At 36.8% G+C, this 19843-nt stretch overlaps 1 protein-coding gene across 2 annotated transcripts in view; it reads left to right on the top strand.

Moving 5' to 3' along the window:
• The window catches only part of Epc2 (enhancer of polycomb homolog 2), a 95160-nt gene that overhangs the window by 59498 nt on the left and 15819 nt on the right, over positions 1–19843 (top strand). The window contains exons 4-7 of one of the 2 annotated variants that reach the window (XM_052182456.1): positions 7690–7896; positions 13489–13637; positions 14626–14758; positions 16664–16855. In XM_052182456.1, coding sequence (XP_052038416.1) covers positions 7690–7896; positions 13489–13637; positions 14626–14758; positions 16664–16855 — 681 coding nt within the window. The remainder of the gene's footprint in view (positions 1–7689; positions 7897–13488; positions 13638–14625; positions 14759–16663; positions 16856–19843) is intronic. The other variant, XM_052182457.1, reaches the window with a different exon arrangement.

The raw sequence follows: 19843 nt of genomic DNA on the forward strand, positions 1-19843 counted from the left end.
TAGCTCAGTGGTGAAGCTCCAACTTAACATGTGTAAGACCTGGTACCACAGAAACTCAGAGAAAGAGATGTTTGCCTGAAATAGAGTCTAATGCACACATTAAAATGACTTTAAATGGTGACTAAAACCATGGATATTGTTTGTTTCTGATTTTGAAAACAGGATTTAGAATTTATTTAGAAAACTATGGTTTGTTTAAAACATACTTACATGTATGCATTAAGAAAAAGAAGATACAACAAAATGCCAACAATGGTTGTATTTGGATGTGGAAATTTGGGGGGATTTTTGTACTCCTCATGCTATTTTTTGTCTTGCAAGCTTGCTATAATAAAGGATGTATTGTTGCATGATTAGATTTTTAAATAAACTTTTTAAAATTACTTTTGGTGTACCTGTGTGGTATATTAATGTACTAATTACTCATAAGGAATTTAGGGATATAACAAAATTACAAATAAATTATACAATAGATTCTTAATTTTTTTTTTACCAGTTTATAAAAATCAATTTCCCCAATAGCTTAAATTCTTTAAATCTCTGAGGTAATGGTTCTCAACCTGTGGGTTGTGACCCTTCGGGTTCATCACATATCTGATATTCAACATCACAATTTATAACAGTAGCAAACTTACAGTTAAGAACTGGCAACAAAAATAATGTTAGGGTAGGGAACTAACTGTATTAAAGGGGCACAGCATTAGAAAGGTTGAAAACCACTGGTCTAAGATATTAGCAGCTCTTCAGAACATTTTCAAAGCCTTTCCATTAGAAAATTACTTAGCAATACTATTAGCCAGTCTTCCATTTCTTTGTCTTGGTAGAAAATAATATCCGGTGTTCTAACTAAAGAAGCACACTTTGGGGCTGAGACTAAAACTCAGTTAGGAAGGTGCTCACCAAGCCTGGAGTTTGATCCCTAGTAATTCAACCAGATGTGGTGGCTGGCATGTGCCTGTGATCGCAGCTCTTCAGAGGTGGTTGGAAGCATTACAGGCTCATCAATTGACAAGATGGCAAATTTAAGATCAGCCTGGGAAACATAAACCATGTTTTAAAGGGAAGTAGGGAAGTATTCTTTAAGTTAAATTTTGTAGTATTAAGCCTACTAATATTTTAGATACCTTTTTTATTAGATTTTTTTTCCTTCATTATCACATCGGGATTCATTACAGTTGTGTGCACAGTTGTCCTGAGTTTATATCCACAGGTATCAAATAGTTTCTGGGGTCCTTTTATATACAGATGTTTCCAGCAAATTTAGGGTGGGGTAATCTTTTGGAATCTATTCTATTTTCCATAATGGCTTAGAAATTCGCATGGTAAGACTGAGATCATATCATCAAAAGTCTTCTGTTTAGTGGCTTACTTTCTTAGTGTCTGGGCAAACAAACAGTTGATACCACTGCATGAGACAGATGACAGTTTATTCAAGGACAAGATAAACAAGGCACACACACACCTGGCAGTTCCCTGTGCACAGCTGCTCAGTGCCATCTTGTTTTCTCTTTGCTTAGGAATGAGATTCTGGGCCTTCAAAGAGTTGCTGAGCAGAGACTTTATAGCTTCTACTTAAAAGCAGAGACTCAATGGCAGAAGTGTTATCAAAGGACTGTGATGAGATCTGGTTACCAGAACTAAGAACTTACAGACCCCAAAGAGTCCTCTGTCCTCCTGACTTCCTGCTCTCTTCATTCGGGAATTACTCGCCTTTCCTTTTGGACTGGCCTAGCCTCACAGGGCAGAGGATGGAGTTTATTAGGTTAGTGGAGGAAAAACTTTAAAAGATAGGCACAAGTTTTGCTCCTGTCATTCTGGAGATCCTATCCAATGAAACTGACAACTGTTACCAAATGCTGTGATTAGTTTCAGTCTAGATCTACTGCGTATTTCTGTGTTCTCCTATCCTTCTCCCTCTGGAGTGCTGGACATTGATCCCAGGGACTTGTACAGGCTAAAAATTCCACTGCTGCTGAGCTGACTGTCTTCTTAAAACTGTCTCTGGTATTGTTCTTAGTTTTGTCCCTCTGGTTTTATTTCCCTGAACTGCACTCTGCTACTTATGTTTTCTCGGGCTGTCCAGTTGGCCTCAGGCCTCTTGAGTGTTGGCAGTACAGCTGACTTGATGGAATTCCATTCTCAGTGTTCTTACCTGCATTTGGGGTATTATCACCATTAAATGCTGGCTTTAATGGATAGAATAAGTCGTGGGCAGAAAGGTCCTCTCTGAGTGCCCATGACTTCTTTTTTCTGATATAACTAACCTCTTTGCATCACCACCAAGACCCCTCAAGCTTAATCCCCTTCTAAGACTGGATTTACCCTCTTATCCTGGATGGTCCTAACATGTCTTTGCAGAGATTACACAAACTCATCTTTTTTTAAAAAAAAAAAAATCTTTTCAGTCATGGCAGCCTATTTCCAATACCTAAACTTAGACCTCACCTTTTGTATTAAGCTATCAGTAGCCTCTTGCTGGTCCTCATACTCTGTGTCCACTGCTGAGCTACAGGCAGTGTTTCTCTAGAACATCTCTGACACAGCAGTGGAATTTCCAGATTCATCATCTTCAGACCCCTTGTCAATTCTGCAGCTCTCCCTTTCTTCTTAAGGGCATCATCTTTCATTGTCTGACCACACTTGTATTTGTGATCACCCACAGCCAAGTATACCCTAAACAAAACTAGTGCTTTCCTTTGGAAGTGTTGTATTGTCTTTTCTACCACTTCTACTTTTATTGTCTCTCATTTGAACTCCGATTCTTCTAGAAGCTATTTTATTAATAAAATTCATTTTTTTTTTTTAAGAAGGAGGAAAAAGCACTTGGGAGGCAGAGGTAGGTGGATTTCTGAGTTCGAGGCCAGCCTGGTCTACAGAGTGAGTTCCAGGACAGCCAGGGCTGCACAGAGAAACCCTGTCTCAGGAAAAAAAAAAAAAAAAGAAGGAGGAGGAGGGAAAAGTGTAGGTCTTCCACCTGACTCCAGGTGCATGACTTCTCTCTGGTTCCCCCAATGAATGCCCTGTCCTTTTTCTAGCTCTTCTTTGCCTAATAGGCTAAGTCTACATTTCTAATATTGTGGTTTTAGTAAGCAGTAGTCTAAATGCCGTGTGATGATTCTTTACTAAACGTTTCATACTAGCTGACAGTCCACAGCGCATGTGAAGTCGTGAGAACGCAGTCACGCTAACTTCTGCCCTGCTCCTCCTCAGCCAGGCTCCATTCTAAAGCTCCAGGATTTGCCGCCGTCTGTTTTTCTGGTGCTAGATTTCTGCCAGAGTCTCTGAGGTTAGAAGTAGAAAGGGAGCTAGAGCTGTGGGGTCTTCCTGGGCATCCTGAATGGTTAAGTAGCTTATTTTCAAGAGAAATAGCATTGATAAAGGGCCAGTCTTCTTTATGGCTGTCAGAAAGTACAGTTTTTAAATAGTCATATTGTATGCTGTGACATGTTCAGTACATGTATGTTATTAAGCCAATGAAAGACAATCTAATTTAAAATTTTTCTAGATTTTTAAATGTAATGAGCAAGGGTATTTTGCTTGCACGTGTGCGCATCATGTCTATTCCTGGTGCCTGTGGAGATAAAAAGAGAATGTCGGATCACCTGGAACTGGAGTCAGGGATGGTTATGAGCCACCATGTCAGTGCTGGGAAACACACTAGGGTTCTCCGCAGAGCAACTGCAGAGAGCTAACTGCAGCGCCATCACTCCAGCCCCCAAGTAATCTCAGTTTTAAAACAACTCGCTCAAATTTAATGTTTATGGTTTCCATTAGAGCTCAAAGTGTTATTAGACCCGGATTTGTTTTAATTTTGTATTGCTGGAAGGCCAGAGTGTTTTTTACACATTACTGCGGTTTCAGCATGTAAGGAATCTTATCGGCATGTGGCTAGGAAAAAGTTCCCAAATGAGACTACATGAAAGCTTTGAATGAAAGAGTAGGTCACGAAGATTTTTTGTAAGTCGTTAACTCAAATGAGCAGATAAGTGGAATAGTACTGTTTGCTTGCTTGCTCGGCTAGGTGAGTTTTGTTTTGTTTGTTTTGAGGTAAGGTCTCCTATAGATCAGCCTAGCCTGAAGCTCCTAATCTTCTTGCCTCTACCTCCCAAGTGTTGACATTACAAATGTTTGGTTTGTCTCTGCACCTGGTACTGGTGTGCGTTTTAATGGGTTAGCTTTGGTTCCATATGAAGAAGGAAAATATTGTGTTATTTAGCTGTAGTATTAATAGGCTTAGAATTGAAATAGAATTCTTTTAATTTGGACACATGTCCTTTGAAAAATGGTACATGACTGATGTTACAATGCTTTCTTGGGGATCCTGTCTCTGAGACTGGGATTCTCTCAAAGCTTCATTACCATAGTTTGAAGACCTTTGAAAAAATAATGCTTTTTCCTCAGCTTTATACATGTAGAATACTCAGTGTGTTACAGTGTATATTTCTACTTAATTAAATAATGATATCTTTCCTCACATTGGCTTTTTATAATTGTGTGGCACTGTAAATTACAAGTGATTTGATAAATAAAAATATTTCTCATCTTATCTATATAAAATCATGACACCCCTCACTATATCCATTTTAAACTGAATGCAGTTATTCATTCTTTGAGAGCAGAAAGTGAAAAGGTATCAATTAACACTTTAAATTTAATGTGAATAATTAGTTATTTGGAAGCCACTAGATTTAAAAGAAGAGAGGTAAGACAAAGAGGGCCTATAAGCAGTCAATCACAGATGCAGACCTCATCAGATGAAGCGCATCCATGCTCCGCTTCGCTGTGTCTGGCTGCAGGAGTCCTCTGGCCGAAGTCCCTACATTCCCTTTCACCAGTGTTTGCCTTGTCCACTTTGTTGGTGTCTTTAGCCAGAGAATCTGTCTTAGTTTATTTTCCCTTTCCCCACAATCTATGAACTAATGGAGCTGATACTTTCTTTTTGGCTAATTGATTTTTAAAAAAATCCTTTAATTTTCCTTTATAATTTATTTGTATATTCATCATATATTGAAGCCTTGGGTTTTGTCTGTCAGCAAACTAAATGGTTCGTGGTACCACAGAACTTGTAATGGTCTAGAAGAGAAGCCCAGTGGTAAGAAGTTTTCTCTGATGCCCAGGTGATCAGTGAGCCCAGACCTGTTTCAGAAGTAGCACAGTTACTACAGATCTTTTCCCAGTTCACTACTGGCTTCCACTGCTTTTTAGTGAGTAAAGTGCATGCTGAGTGACATAGTTTTTAAAAAACTTAGTACAAAGTGGTAGAGAAGGCCCGGCACTCTCCTGCCTAGCTATAATCCCAGCAGTGAGAAGGCCGAGGCAGGCTTGTGAACCACAGTACCGTGTACGTGAACAAACAAATGTGTAAGTATCTTGGGCTGTCATTTTATAGATGTTTGGAAACTGTAGTTGACATTTAAAAAAATGTCAGAATGTTTAACCATAAATTGTATATTAAATTATTATAATATAGAATATTTTAAAAGGTAAAAAGAACTTATAAGCTGGAACAGAGAGCATGAGAGAGAGGTGAACAGGTGACTTAGCCCTGTGGCACATGCAGGAACATAGGAAGGGCTCACGGTGTGCTGTGCGCTAAGATCTCACTTTTGCTCTGCTGACTGGAAAGGAGCCCTTGTTCTCCACCTCACTCTACAATTAGAATAAGATCTTGATTTAATTAGCAAAGATTATAAAATAGTATCAGCAATGTAATGATCAAGCAGCTGAAGCACATGCAGCAGAGGAGAGCATTGTTTCTTCTGGACTCTAGAACACCTGATTTCTGCTAGTAATGCTGTGATGCTGTCAGTGTGAGCTAGAATCTGTGAGCTTCAGGGAGCCTGTTCTGGATTAATAGTGCTGGCCCGTAGGTGAGTGCTCACCTAGCCTGCGTCAGGCCCTGAGTTAATCTGCTACATTCTCCCATGCACACAGGATGTATAGGAAGGAAATCAGACAGAAAGCTCTGTTTTTGTTCTAGTCCTGTTCTTGTAGAACTTGGGGATCTAAAATTGCTGTCCAACAGAATTTTTAACAGTTTGAAGCTTTCTGTTTTAAGATTCCATTTAGAGGGTCAGGGAGATGCCTAGCAGGTAAAAGCAACTGCAAGCCTGATGCCTGAATTCTCAGGCCTCAGAACTTGTGCAAAAAAGTCAGTTGTGTTGGCATAAATCTGTAAATCCTAGCATAGAATTATAGAATGGCTAGCAGAGATAGGAGAATCACCTAGAAGCCCCCATGCTTGCTTACCTACAGTTCACAGTGCAGCAGCAGAACCAAGAGACCTTGCGTCAACAAAAACCTACTCCTGAAAATTGTTGTCTGCCTCCACACAGGAGCTGGGGCCGGTGCAGAATGCATTTACATACATGCATGCAAATTAAATAAGCATAATTTTTAAAAATAGCTTTAAGAAAAGATGTTTAGAAATACTAGTCCTTTTTTATCCTCAGCTGACTGTCACGTGGACTAGAATACGTGAGCTGAATTAGCAGTATATTCTTTTTCTTGTAGGAATTACTTATAAAAGTAAAGTCACTATGCAGGCTGACTTAGGGCTAAAAAATTCTTGTTCTCAACACTGGTTCAAGATACTGTCAACTCTCTGACAGATGCTTTCCGTAAGAGCCTCTGACATAGGCATTAATGAGTTTATTTCCCCTTTATGGATTCAGCAGGTAAAATGTTTATATAACTCAATAAGATGTATAAAAATTTGCTTAATCATATACATTGCCTTCCTCCTTGAGAAGATTGGATCACTCAGCTGGTTTTTGAGCAGGACATAAATAGAGGTGTCCGTTATTTATAATGAACTCTAAATCAGAAAAAGATCAAGTAGTTTCAAAGCTGGAAAGCCTACCAGAAGTAATACAGCAAGGTTGTAGTGGTTTAACAGACTGTAGCTTGACGGTGTTTACTTTCATTAATCGTTTGAACACAGTGACACTGATGACCTGCTGAGAGCCTACTCTTCAGTTGATCTTTTGACCACGTGTTTACAGTGTTTGTTTAGACTGCCTTATTTAGCAGTTAGGTTAGACTTCCAGTTGGAGCAATAGGAAAGGGCAGCCAAATTATAGTAGACCAATTAATCAACCTTAGAAGTCAGTACCCTGGACTTGGGAAATCCAGTGATCAGTACATTTATGTATTCTGTAAATTTATGTCAACACAGGATCTCACATGAGCTTACATGCATGTGCTGCAGAGGTCGACACCTGCTTTCTCAGTAACTCTCCACCTTGCTTTGTGAGTTGTAGTTCCTCACTGAACCTGGCGTTTGCTGACTGGGCTGGACAGGCCGGCTGGCAGTGTGCAGGAGTCCTTTGTCACCGCCCCCTTGGCACTGGGGGGGGGGGTACACCTTTTTTACGTGTGTGTCAATGCCTGACATCATGTCCTCATGCTTACTAGGCCAGCACGTTTCTAATTGAGCCATCTCCCAGCTCTTATCAGATATTTTAAGTAGTGGATGGAACCTCTGCCTCCTGGGCAAAATAGGAAATTTTAAAATAACATCCCAGTTTAAGAGACTTCTGTTAGGTTGAATAGAATTACATCTTCACCTGCTGTCACACGCTGTAATTGTAATTATTTCAGTGGATCACATTTTCTGCCATTGCTGTAGTGTATCCTGATTTCTTTCTCACATGTTTCCATTGGTGACTTCTTCTGCTTCCTCTTTAGCTTGTAACACTTCAAGAAGCAAAACTGCTGCTGAATGAAGATGATTACCTTATTAAAGCTGTATATGACTACTGGGTGAGAAAACGGAAGAACTGCAGGGGACCATCCCTCATCCCCCAGATTAAGCAAGAGAAAAGAGATGGCTCCACCAACAATGATCCTTACGTCGCCTTTCGGAGGAGAACAGAGAAAATGCAGACTCGGAAGGTAATGTCCCATTGTAATTTAACTGACTATATCTTGACAGTGGTTACTGCTGTTAATCATTTGAACACGGTGACCTGGCCTGCTGAGAGCCTACTCTTCAGTTGATCTTTTGACCACATGTTTACAGTGTTTGTTTTGTCTGCTTCCGCAATCTAATCACAACTAGTTTAGACTTCCAGTTGTAGCAATAGGAAAAGTTTGTTGTGCTTATAACTTCTCAGGTTTTGAGTTCCTCACTAAATTGTGTATGTACTCAAGATTCACTTCTATGTAGGAAGTTAAGGATTTGAACACTAATTATCCTCTTTAGAGACTAAGGAGTTTTGGAATGATATTCTTGTTCCTGCAAATAAGAATAGGTCTTGCTGCCTCTAAGTTTATGGGGTAGGAAGTAAGGAAGAGTTGTTCTGGCAATCCCCAAGAGTAACAGTGACTTTTTTTTTTTTTCTCATTCTCTTAGTTGTCAGTTATGTCAGATTTCAAATTGACAGATATGTTTCCATCTGAAATTCAAAAGTGTGAACCAGAATTTAAGAGAAATAGAATTTCTTACTGTGGGATGATATGATATAGAGTAAAATGAAAATATTGTTTCAAGGTGTTATTCATTGCCTTGTATTTCTTATAAGGAAAAGTAAATACTACTTATGGTGACATGTTTTCTTAACATTACAAAAGATCAGAAACGCATAAATACTGAAGAATTACCATTTGGAACAAAGCATCTTCTATGGATTCTTTTTTCTTCTAATGTTGAAAGGTTGTCTATGTCAGCTGTTAGTGTAACAGCTGTGAAGTATAGCAGATGCAGACATTGTATATTTTAGGAAAAACTCTCCTACTGGTTAATAACTAGAAATTTTTGTATGAATCTTTATTATGAATGTGATTTTCCTAAACATCAGAGGACAAATTTTCCAAAAATACACAACTGTCGCTATCACATGCCTAGTTCTCAGTTTAGCACTCCAGTCTTAGCTAAGGAGATATAGGGATTCAGAAACTGTAGCATTTTAATTAGAAAGGACTAAGATGAACTAGGTTTATGAGCACAGTTAAGCTTTGCTTGCATGGAGACTGGAGATGCAGACAGACACTTGCTGACATTGGCAATCTGAACTGCTAGCTGCTAAAAAGCAGTGTTATCAGTCGGATTACATTCAGACATGACTCATTATTTTTGCTGGAAGGAAAGAAGTATTGTGCTTCTTTTAGTGAGTAAATGTGAAAATTGATATTTATTTGCATGTAAGATTCTAGATATAAAAGTATACTTTATTTTTTTTTTTTAGCAGTGTATTATGAGAACTACTAGTAACTGTTTCTTAAAGTAAATGTGTCACCACTCCACAGTCACCAATACCGGTCTCTCCTAACAGTGCTTCTCACCTTTTCCTACATAATTTTCATTTTCCTCTGCAGGCAGGGTACTACTACATTTCCTTTTCAGTGCTCTTTGTTTTTTATTCTTCTCAATTGTAGGCCAAATGAATTATCTATGCCATGCACTCTGTGCGATTAACAAATGTTTATTGTGTTTCAAAATTAGAAAGATGGGAAAGTGCTCCTCGGGTTGTACTACTGCACACTAGGTAAAGAGGAGGTCGGAGGGTGGGGCACGCAGGGAGAATGCTGTTGTAACAAAACCCTGGTTCCTTCTTTGCATCATTAAACTTAAAAACACAGTTTATGCAAAGACCAAAAGGACTACTAGACTGTTTACATGACAGTCTAGAACTTAGCTATAACTCACTGAACTAAAATTAATTTGAATATTAATAAGTACTTTAGGACATTTTTATACCAGATGATCTTATCTAAATGCACTAGTTAGGAAATCCTAATCAGTGTGTGTATTTAATATGCTATTTGCATAGATACAGCCTTATTTTTTGCTTGTGCCATCTGTCTTCCTCTGTTTGGCTCAAAAAAAGTAATTAGGTGGGAAGGAAACTCCCTCCCAGGTTCTCAGTTGTGCCTGTGCACATCAATCACCTGTGAATCACCTTACATTATAAAAAGATATGTAATTACTCGAAATGACAGTAGTTTAAAAATCAGTTCCCTAAATGATTTGATGGTAGGTACAGAAGTGTAATATAACTGCAATTAGAAGAAAAGAGTTCATCCTAAGAGGCTTGAGGGATGGAGCAGTTAAGAGGACTTGCTTCTCTTAGAGAAGACCCAAGTTTGGTCACAGCCCACAAGTACCTGTAACTTCAGCTGCAGGGTGACTCAACACCTCTAGCTTCTGTAGACACCTGTACTCTTGTACACAGACCTGAGCACACAATATAATTAAGATAAAACAAAAATGAAAACATTTCTTAAACACAGGTTGGCCTAGAGCAGAAAGACCATTATAAGAAGGGGTAAACAGTTAAAAACTAGAAAATAAAGTCAATGGAAAAGATTAGAAATAGTGTCAGCATGGACTTCCAAATTTTAATGTTGATATAAATAAAGATACGCCTGGAAAAAGGGTTCTGCTGTTTAAGAAAATAAGAGTGCTGGAGTCATAGTAATACGCAGAAACAACCTGAAGTTAGGTGGGGATGTGTAGACATTAAATAATGAGAGCAATAAATCATGCCTCGGAGTAGCCCGTGAGCAGACTTAGAGAAGTGGCAGGTTAAGGCAGATAGGCAGCACGTGAATGCTTCTAAGTCAGTACTTAGAGTCCGGGCTTCACGTATGTCTTCACGCCATCCTCCCCATTCCCAGGCCCTCCTCTCTTCTCCACCTGCTGTCTCTTCCCTTTACTCAGTGTCGTTTCTGTGCTGTTGGGCTGGAAACCTGTAACCTGAATTTAATCATGGAAAAGTGTCATTGAAACTCAGATTGAAAAATACACTACAAAAGTTACTATGTTCCATTAAAAAAAGAAAGTCATGAAGTCATGAAGATACAGTAAAATAGAACGTTATACCCTGTGTTTCATGTGTTTACACTCCTTCCCAAGATCTATTTATCCTCTTTCTGTTTCCAAGGCTATAAATACACACATCTCTGCACACACAAATATTAATCTGGATTTTACACCTGGGAAAAAGTGTGGTATTTGTCTTTCTGAGTCTTGGCTTATTTTGTTTAATGTAATGATCTAACATTTTATCTATTTTCTTTTAAATATAATCTCATTTTTATAGCTGAAAATTTCCTCTGTGTGTGTGTGTGTGTGTGTGTGTGTGTGTGTGTGTGTGTGTACATTCTTTATTCATTTATTACTTCTTTTTGGTTAGATGTCAAAACTTAAAAATATCAATAGAAACAGTTTAAACTTCACCAATTGGCACTTGTAATATTAATAATACTAATAATTATTTCAAGTGAAAGAATCATTGAACATTAAACTTATCGGGAATTTTAATGACAAACTAATATATAATTCTACAGCATTCTAGGTTAATTTAAAAGGGAAAGTAATATATTAGTAAGTAAGCCTTACAGTCACCATCCTGAGTAGTCGACAGTAATAGGACAAGTTGTGTTATCTAACTCTTGATAGAATGTGAGGCAGACTCAATGTCATTTCTGTAGTAATGGTACCAAAACATATAACCCGAGTTTAATCTTGCAAAAGCATTAGTACACTCAATTGAAGAATACACTATAAAAATAAAGATTCTACATTTTAAAAAAAAGGTCATAAAGTCATGATGAACACAAAAAAAACAGAACTTTTCAGAAAAATGGGATTTTAGAAACATAACAACTAGAAACAATTTTAAATCCTGAGTCGGATTTGTAAAAAATTTAATTTTGAAAATAAAAATACTATTTTACTATTTCATTGGTCTTGGTTTCTAGAATTTGACCTTTGTGCTTTCTTTGAGTATATAAAAACATAATTGTTTTTATAAAGGCAGATTAGAATATTTAGGGACATATTCATCTTAAATTTTGAAAATAATGCCAGTACTAGGAATGTTTATATACATAACTAGAAATAAAAGGCTAAATTTTAAACCTTTAGGGATCTGGTTAAACATCCATGGAAAGTATTTGTGCTGTTTTTGTATGTCAGAAATTATTTTTAAATAATGTTTTGAGTAGAATGGACAGAGCAGAGAAAGAAAAGGGTTGGGGATGTAATGGAAGTCTTTAGAGTTTCTGGTGAGCTTTAGAATGTCATTCTACTGGTAGGTGAATATGGCCTCATAGGAATCTTCATCTTTTTATTTTAGTGCCTGTGCCTCTTACATGTGCTGGTGTGTGTGTGTGTGTGTGTGTGTGTGTGTGTGTGTGTGTGTGTGTGTGTGTGTATCCAGAAAACATAATATAGCATTAGCAGTGTAGTAGGCATTTGTTTGCTCTTGATCATGTTAGTTTTTTTCACTTACCAGTATTGTTGCCTGTTTATTTCCAAAAATTACTTAAAGTTCTGCTCTATATTTCACTTCTGTCAAAGTACTGGCCAGGAGCAGGGGATAAAGCGAATTGTGATTTGGTTAAATCAGACAAACTGTTAGCAGTTTAAAATATTCCATATGTAGTACTATAAAGGAATGTGGTTTATACTATGTTCATAGATGATTATTTTCCAAGTGCAAGTAAACACAAAAAAGAAAATAGGTTTTCTTTTCTTTTTTGGTTTTTATTTTCGTTCATAATCTTGTATTTATAAAATCTATGACTTTTTTAGGTTCTTTCTAATTCTGTATTCAATTGTTAACTTGAGAATGAAAAGATTGCTTAAGTAAAGGTCTGTGTGAAAATTGAGAAGTATCAGCAGTCTGTGTTTACATGAGACCACTGTAGGGCATTTGACATACTGTGTACGTCGCTGGTGATTTTATATTCTCGGGAATGCTGCTCTTTGCAGTGAAGCCAACTCTTAGTTGAAGTTATGTTTTATTTTTACAAGGAAGGAGTTAGCAGTGTTCCGAAGCCTAGAGCTTTGGTAGACCGCCTTCATGCCCTGCACAAAGCACACATGGGAGTGTGGGACTCTCATTTCTGCTTTCTTCTTTTTTTGTTTAGATTTTTTTATTGGTTATTTTATTTACATTTCAACTGTCCCTCTTTGGAGTTTCCCCTCCCCCGCATACATCCCATCCCATTCCTCCTCCCCCCTGCCTCTATGAGGGTGTGAGAATCTCATTTCTTGAGGTGCTCAATATACTATTTTCAGTCTTCTGAGTTGCTAGAAGTCAAGTTTTGCCTTGATTATATTTAAACACTTTAGTTTCCACTTACAGATTTGGATGGATATATGTGTAGAGACTCATTTGAGCTATTTTTTTAGGTTACCTTGATCTTGGTAGAACTATTTTTTATCCTTGGGTGACATTACTGCAATAAAAGGACTTCATAATTTTTATATACTAGGTTCAGGTGGATATTTTTCTTTTCTTTTTTATCCCATTGAAATCATTCTTTCTGTGCCAACAGTTATCAGCATTTTTCCTGTAAACATTTGCTTGTACTTAAATTTTTACAGATATACAGATGAGTTCATTTGGAGTTACTATTTGGATATTTTTTGTGTTACTAATTTAAAATGTATAAGATAATTGAGATTTAATCAGATCTTGTTAAATAAAAGATAAATAAGTTCATACTTCTCTAAAATTGTCCTTATTTGTAAAGAACCGTAAGAATGATGAAGCTTCTTATGAGAAGATGCTGAAGCTGAGGCGGGAGTTCAGCAGAGCCATAACAATTCTGGAAATGATCAAGAGGAGAGAGAAAACCAAACGGGAATTATTGCACTTAACACTGGAAGTTGTGGAAAAAAGGTAACATTACTGCTCTTCCGTACTACAAAGCTGGTCTAGTCAGGTTTTGTGACGGTGGATATTGGTTGTCTAGTAGAAATTAGTTTCTACCTTTTTAAGATTGGTAGTTACTAATTGTTTTTAAAATTAGATTGTAACAGACTTGACTTTGGTGGAGTAGCGGGTATTTGGATATAAAACAGTGGTTCTCGGCTTTCCTAATGCTGCTTTCTTTAACACAGTTCTCATTGCTGTGGTGACCCCCAACTGTAGTTTTGCTACTGTTATGAATCATGATTTAAATAGTCGATAGGCAGGATATATGATATGACCCAAAGGGTCATACCCCATATGCTGAGAACCACTGGTATAGAGAATTGAATCATTTTAGATATTGGCAGACGTTGGACTTTTCTTAATGAAACCTAAGGATTATCTTGCCTATTTGTCTCTGTTACTTTTTCTTGAACACTAAAGGAAATAAATGGTTGGAAAGCAAAATTTCCTGTTTACACTCTTCAGAATTATGATTTATGAAGTATTTTCCTGCATAATTAAATAGACTAAAGTTCTGTTAGGTTTTAGGGAATTTTGTGTTATTACTGAAGTAACCATTCAAAGCAATATTCCTAGTGCTCGATAAAACACAATGATTAATTTATGTATTGTATACCTTACGCATTGTAAAAGTTTCTTGTTCATTGTGGTTTTAACTGAATCTCAGATATGAACTGCTTTGTTTTTGCAATGTTTCTCTTAACAATAATCTGATACTCTAAAACTAGGCTTTGTGTTATGTCCCTGTAATTTCAGCAGGAGGATCAGGACTTGAATCTACTTTGATGCCCACCTGGCTGGACCCTTGAGGTCCTGTCTCACCCCTTCTAGTCCCCCCGGAATTGATAACTCTATTTTGCTGATTTAGTTCTTAATATGTCATTGTTTCGAATATATTTTTCTTTATTATTGAACTCTTCTTTATTTTCTTATACTTTATTGTCTTTTGAAGATACCATTTGGGAGACTATGGGGGTGAAATCCTTAATGAAGTGAAAGTTAATAGATCAGAAAAAGAGTTATATGCCAGTCCAGCAACTCTTCATAATGGAAATCATCACAAAGTTCAAGAATGTAAAACAAAGGTAAATATTCTTTGGAGAGCATCATGAGTGAGCGTATTAATCACATAATATGGTGGTAAAGGAAGAAAATAAATAGCACCTTTTCTTATGCCACCACTTTGATGAGTGTTTTTATATACCTACAAACCCATTAGTCCCTCAGGAACTCTACCTCTGTGACTTCTAGATCATAAGTGCTAAGTGTTAGATTCACAGTTTGAGTTCATGTCTACCAAAGTGGATTATTGTTAATGTGCTGTCTGCCTCTGTAGAAAACAGGGTCATGGCCAGAACCAGTATTTGCCAGTTTTGTACCTCGATTGGCATTAGAAAGTTTATTTCAAGTAAAAGAGCTAACCTTGGTGAACATTGTATTTTTAGCTAAAGATTTGTATTTCTTTAGTACCTATTTGCTGTATCCAAATATTACTAATTTTGGGTATGCAAAAATGTATAGAACCTTTAATTTTAAGAAGTATAGATTTAATTAAGCATTGATATGAAACATCTAGACAGACAATATACATGACTTGGGGTGTTTGTGGAAAATTCATCTTTGAAAAATGTATAATGATATTGTTCCTGGTATCAATATTTTTAAACACTGAGGAAGAATGTGGAGCAGTCGGACTTCTCCTCATTCAGCTCGTGTCAGTTCAGCCAGCAGGTTCTTATTAATCACAGGCATCTAGCCCACCTACCCGATCTCTTTGAATCACACTTGTGTTGATAGCCCAAAAAAGTTATCAGCACAACAAATGTCGCTTTGAAAACTATTTTTAAAATCTATTTGTATCAATCAGTGCTTTTCCCAAGAGTATAATTACTAGGCATTCAATATAAAATTTAACCCATAATTACTGGCAGAATTATATTGAATCTTCCTTTAGGCCTTATCTAAGTAAATAAAAGCAGTTATTCTTTTTAGAGATACAGTGTCACACATTGTAGTCCACCCTGTGCACATAGCGACTCTGCTTAATTTTCTTTTCACTCATCCCACCTTAAAACATGGGATTGGCTAAGGAGTTTCCCTTTGGGATCTAATAGTTAGTATCCCTTATCCATCTCTACCAAGCAGCTTATATTTCACTAAGTATGATCTGTCCCTCAGACAGCATTTCTGTCATGTTCACTGTTTCTTATTATTAGGTATTTTTAATATCTGGACTATATGAGACAATATATAACTTCCTTAATAATTTTAAACTTTTAATATGGTTTTTAATTTATTGCTCAGAACAGTCATTTTTCAGCTTTTTTAAAAGTGACCATTCTTCTTTTATCAAAAGCAATGCCGACCAGTATATAAAACAAAAGCTTTGTGGAAAGGAGAAGGGACCAAACCCTTCAGTCAGACCCTTTGCCAGATGGACTACACAGAACCCTGGGGTACTTGAGGACCATTTGATTATTGTTCAGTCAAGGCAATAATTACATGTTGTAAACAATGAAAATGTTTGTCCAGCTCATAAATTTAGTTTTTCAAAAGATTACCTCACATAGATATTTTTATAAATTGGAAATTAGTATAGAACTAAATTAATAAGTTAGTGATCCAATTCAATTATTTTTAAAAATAAAGTAATGAATTTTGTTCACCAACACAATGGATATAAGTGAGAATTAAATTTAAATACCTTTTAAACATGGGATGGCATGATAAAAGAATAGCCTAAAAAATTTTAGATTAACTATTTATAAAAAGCAAACTTAACACCATAATTATTTTTTATTATAAATTACAGAAAGTAAATCTAAACCATGTTTCAGTTTATGACATAATAAAGTTTTCATACTTAAAACAATAATTAAAATTAACTCCTAAAGAAAAATGTATGTTTTTCAAAGAGGAGCATAGTTTTTCATGATTTCTAAAATGATTTTCATTTCTTCCTTTTGGGGGAAAATTCGTCATGTAAACAGCACCCTCATCATTTGTCTTTGAAAGAAGAGGCTTCTGACGTGGTTCGTCAAAAGAAGAAGTACCCAAAGAAGCCTAAGGCAGAGGCTGTGATAGCACCTCAGCAGCCCACTCCTGAGACATTGCCTGTGATCAATAAGAGTGACATTAAGCAATATGACTTTCAGAGCTCAGATGAAGATGAATTTCCACAGGTGCTTGTTTGAAACTGTTTTGAACACATGTCCTCTTGCTCTTTTATATTGCTATGTTTTGCAACGTAATTGGCATCTTCGTCTTATTCTGCTTCGCTCACCTAGTGCTATCAGACACTTTCTACATATATCATAAGTGTACACGAATACACACACGTCGCCTCTAGTTTCGTAGTTACTCTTTGTTCTTTGTCAGCTTAGAAATGTATTCTGTATGAGACGTTTACATAGTTTTCCGGTTTTGCCTTTTATAAAAGCAAGCATCTTTGCCTTCCTCCTGTTTCTAACATAGCTTTTTAGAAATAGCATTACTGAGTCCAAGATATTAGTATTAGAAAATATTTACTCATAAGTATAAATATATACCAGCAGTGTTTTTTCTTTCATATTCCACCAACAATCTCTTTTTGACTTAATGTAAATTTTATTTGTCAGGTAATAGCAATTTTATATTAAAGATTTAGAAGAACTAAAGTTTTAAATTGTTAAAAAAAAAAAAAGAAAGAAAGAAAAGAAAAGAAAAAAAAGAAAAGAAAATCCTTGTCAACTATTCAATTTTCTTGGCAAAGTATTTAGAATTAATTTTTTTAATTTAATTTTTGTCATTGCTATATATATATATATATATATATATTAAAAGGTTAGGGGGGTTTTTTTTGTTTTTTTAAAAAGCACCTGGTCTGACCAAAGCCTATTTTTCTTTTCTTTTTTTTCTTTATGACCAAAAGTATTCCAAAGAAAATACTATGACCCCTTGAATCTACTAGCAGATGTCATATTTTAATGTTTTATTTATTTAAAATCAATTTTCTTTTAAAATTCAACATCAAATATACAACTTTAGCCACAAGACTGCTCGTAAAGCCTCTGGTTGTGGCAGCCACATAAAGCCTAGTTCATGACGGTGTGCTCCCCGTGGCAGCGTGCTCCCCGTGGCAGCGTGCTCCCTGTGGCTACATTATTTTTTACCCTGTTACTTACTTAGGCTTTTTTTCTCAAACAATATTGCAGTGTTCCTATGTATTAATAAGTACACAAAAATATGCTTTATGTTACATGTTCTTAAGAACCACTTAATAAAACCAGACAGTGTATTTGTCAGGAAAACTATCCAGTTAGTCTGGGATAGCCCTTTGCTGTCATGGGAAAGGCATCAGATGATCATTTTTGAAGAAATGAGGAATGTAACAAATAGTGAGCGATCAAGTTCTGCCAGGGAGAGAAAGCAGAAGCTGCAAGCAGAAATAGAGCATGATGAGGGGAACGTAGCAGTTTGCCATTGCTGGAGTCAAACAGAAGAGAGGGAAAGATGGATGGCGTAAGGAAAGTAGGCAAATGGGAAACGATCAAAAAGCCTAAGTCAGAAAATGACAGTTAAATACATGCATAGGAAACTTGCGGAGTAGTTTACTGTCAGTGCTAGTGAGAATTTAGAATGTCTTGCATACGTTCCAGTCCTGTAAGAAGGATGCCATGGGATGCTATGACCATGACCATGAGGGGAATGTTATCATCATTGCTATTCCATCCACTGCCTTAGATAAGGCCTCATTCAGCATAATTTGTCATACATTCCTTAAGGAATTTTCATTTCAGCTTAAAATTTTTATAGTTAATTATATTGTCCCTCCCGCCCCCCACTCTTGCATTAAGATTGCATTTTACAAGTTTCCTGAGACCTTTTCCTAAGTTTTCAACAACTTTCGTTAGTTTTTATGGTATTTTCTCATTATTGCAGACTGTTTGCCTGTATGTTGGCATCACTAAATAATATAGGTATTTAGACTGTAGTTCTAAATTCTCCCAGGAGTAGATTCCCGGACACATGGGAAAAGATAGCATGTTACCCAGTAAACAGTGAACAAGGAAGTAGATATATTTAAGAAAGTATTTTAACCAAGGCTGACTAGCAGACTGCGGCTGGGAAGATGGAGAAACCCTATCTGTCTGTACTGATTGCACTGGTTCTCCTTTGGTTGCTGTGTGGTACCACCTTTCTGTGTGTGCTGGACTCCATCCTAGAGGATGATACTTGGGAAGGAGTGAGGTACTTCATGCAAGAAATTGTCCGACATCTGCAGAGGAACCAAACTGTTGAGATTTCTTTACAGTTTGAGTTTGGGAGTTGGTACCTCAGGAAGGAGAATCAGCCCGGCTCACTGTGCCTTTCTCCCCTGGGGCTATGACAGGCATATTGGAACCTCAAGTGAATGCCCTTCTTCTGAGGGGACCAGCTCCATGGTAGTCACCACAGTTTGGAATTAATGTGGAGGGGGAAATCCTGTCTAAAAAGGAATAAGATTTTTGAGATTCAAAAACTACCAAGTTAATAAGATGAGGCAGGCATTTTGTGAGAAAAAGATGTACTGCAAAGTGAGAGATCAACCCAAACTTAGGGACTAAGGCTCTTGTGCTGTTTAACCATTACTGTGGACATTATATTTATTGTTTCTCTGCTGTACCAAAGTATATTTTATCATATATATTATATCATCACTTAACCTGTTCTTATGACATAAAATTGTGCTCTATTGAGTCAGTTCTACCCTAAGGGATATTTGGCTGGTAGCATCTGGTCCTGGCAAAATCCTTTTTAATGTAGCAACTCTTTAGAAGTCACTACACTTTTTCTTTACTGTTGTAGTCTTAAAATTTCTCTCAAAAAACAGAATATGTTTTCATATACTTAACTAAATTTCTGTTTCTGACTTGCTAGGTTTAAGCAGTGATTTAAGGAGCTAGGGAGATGGTTCAGTGGTTGAGTTTCCTTGGTGCTCTTACAGAGGACCTGAGTTTCCTTCCAGTACCCACATGGTACCTCACAGCTGGCTGCGTCTGGTTCCAGAGAGTCCAGTGCCCTCTGCTTCCTAGCATTTGACTTTATTATAGAAAGAAGGTCCAGATAAAAATTACAACTCCCTATAGGTGAAGCATAATTTTCATCATCAAGCATTTTGCCTGCACAATTTATGACTATATAAATGGGAT

The sequence above is a fragment of the Apodemus sylvaticus genome, chromosome 5 (genome assembly GCF_947179515.1).
Source record: "Apodemus sylvaticus chromosome 5, mApoSyl1.1, whole genome shotgun sequence".
Taxonomy (NCBI): domain Eukaryota; kingdom Metazoa; phylum Chordata; class Mammalia; order Rodentia; family Muridae; genus Apodemus; species Apodemus sylvaticus.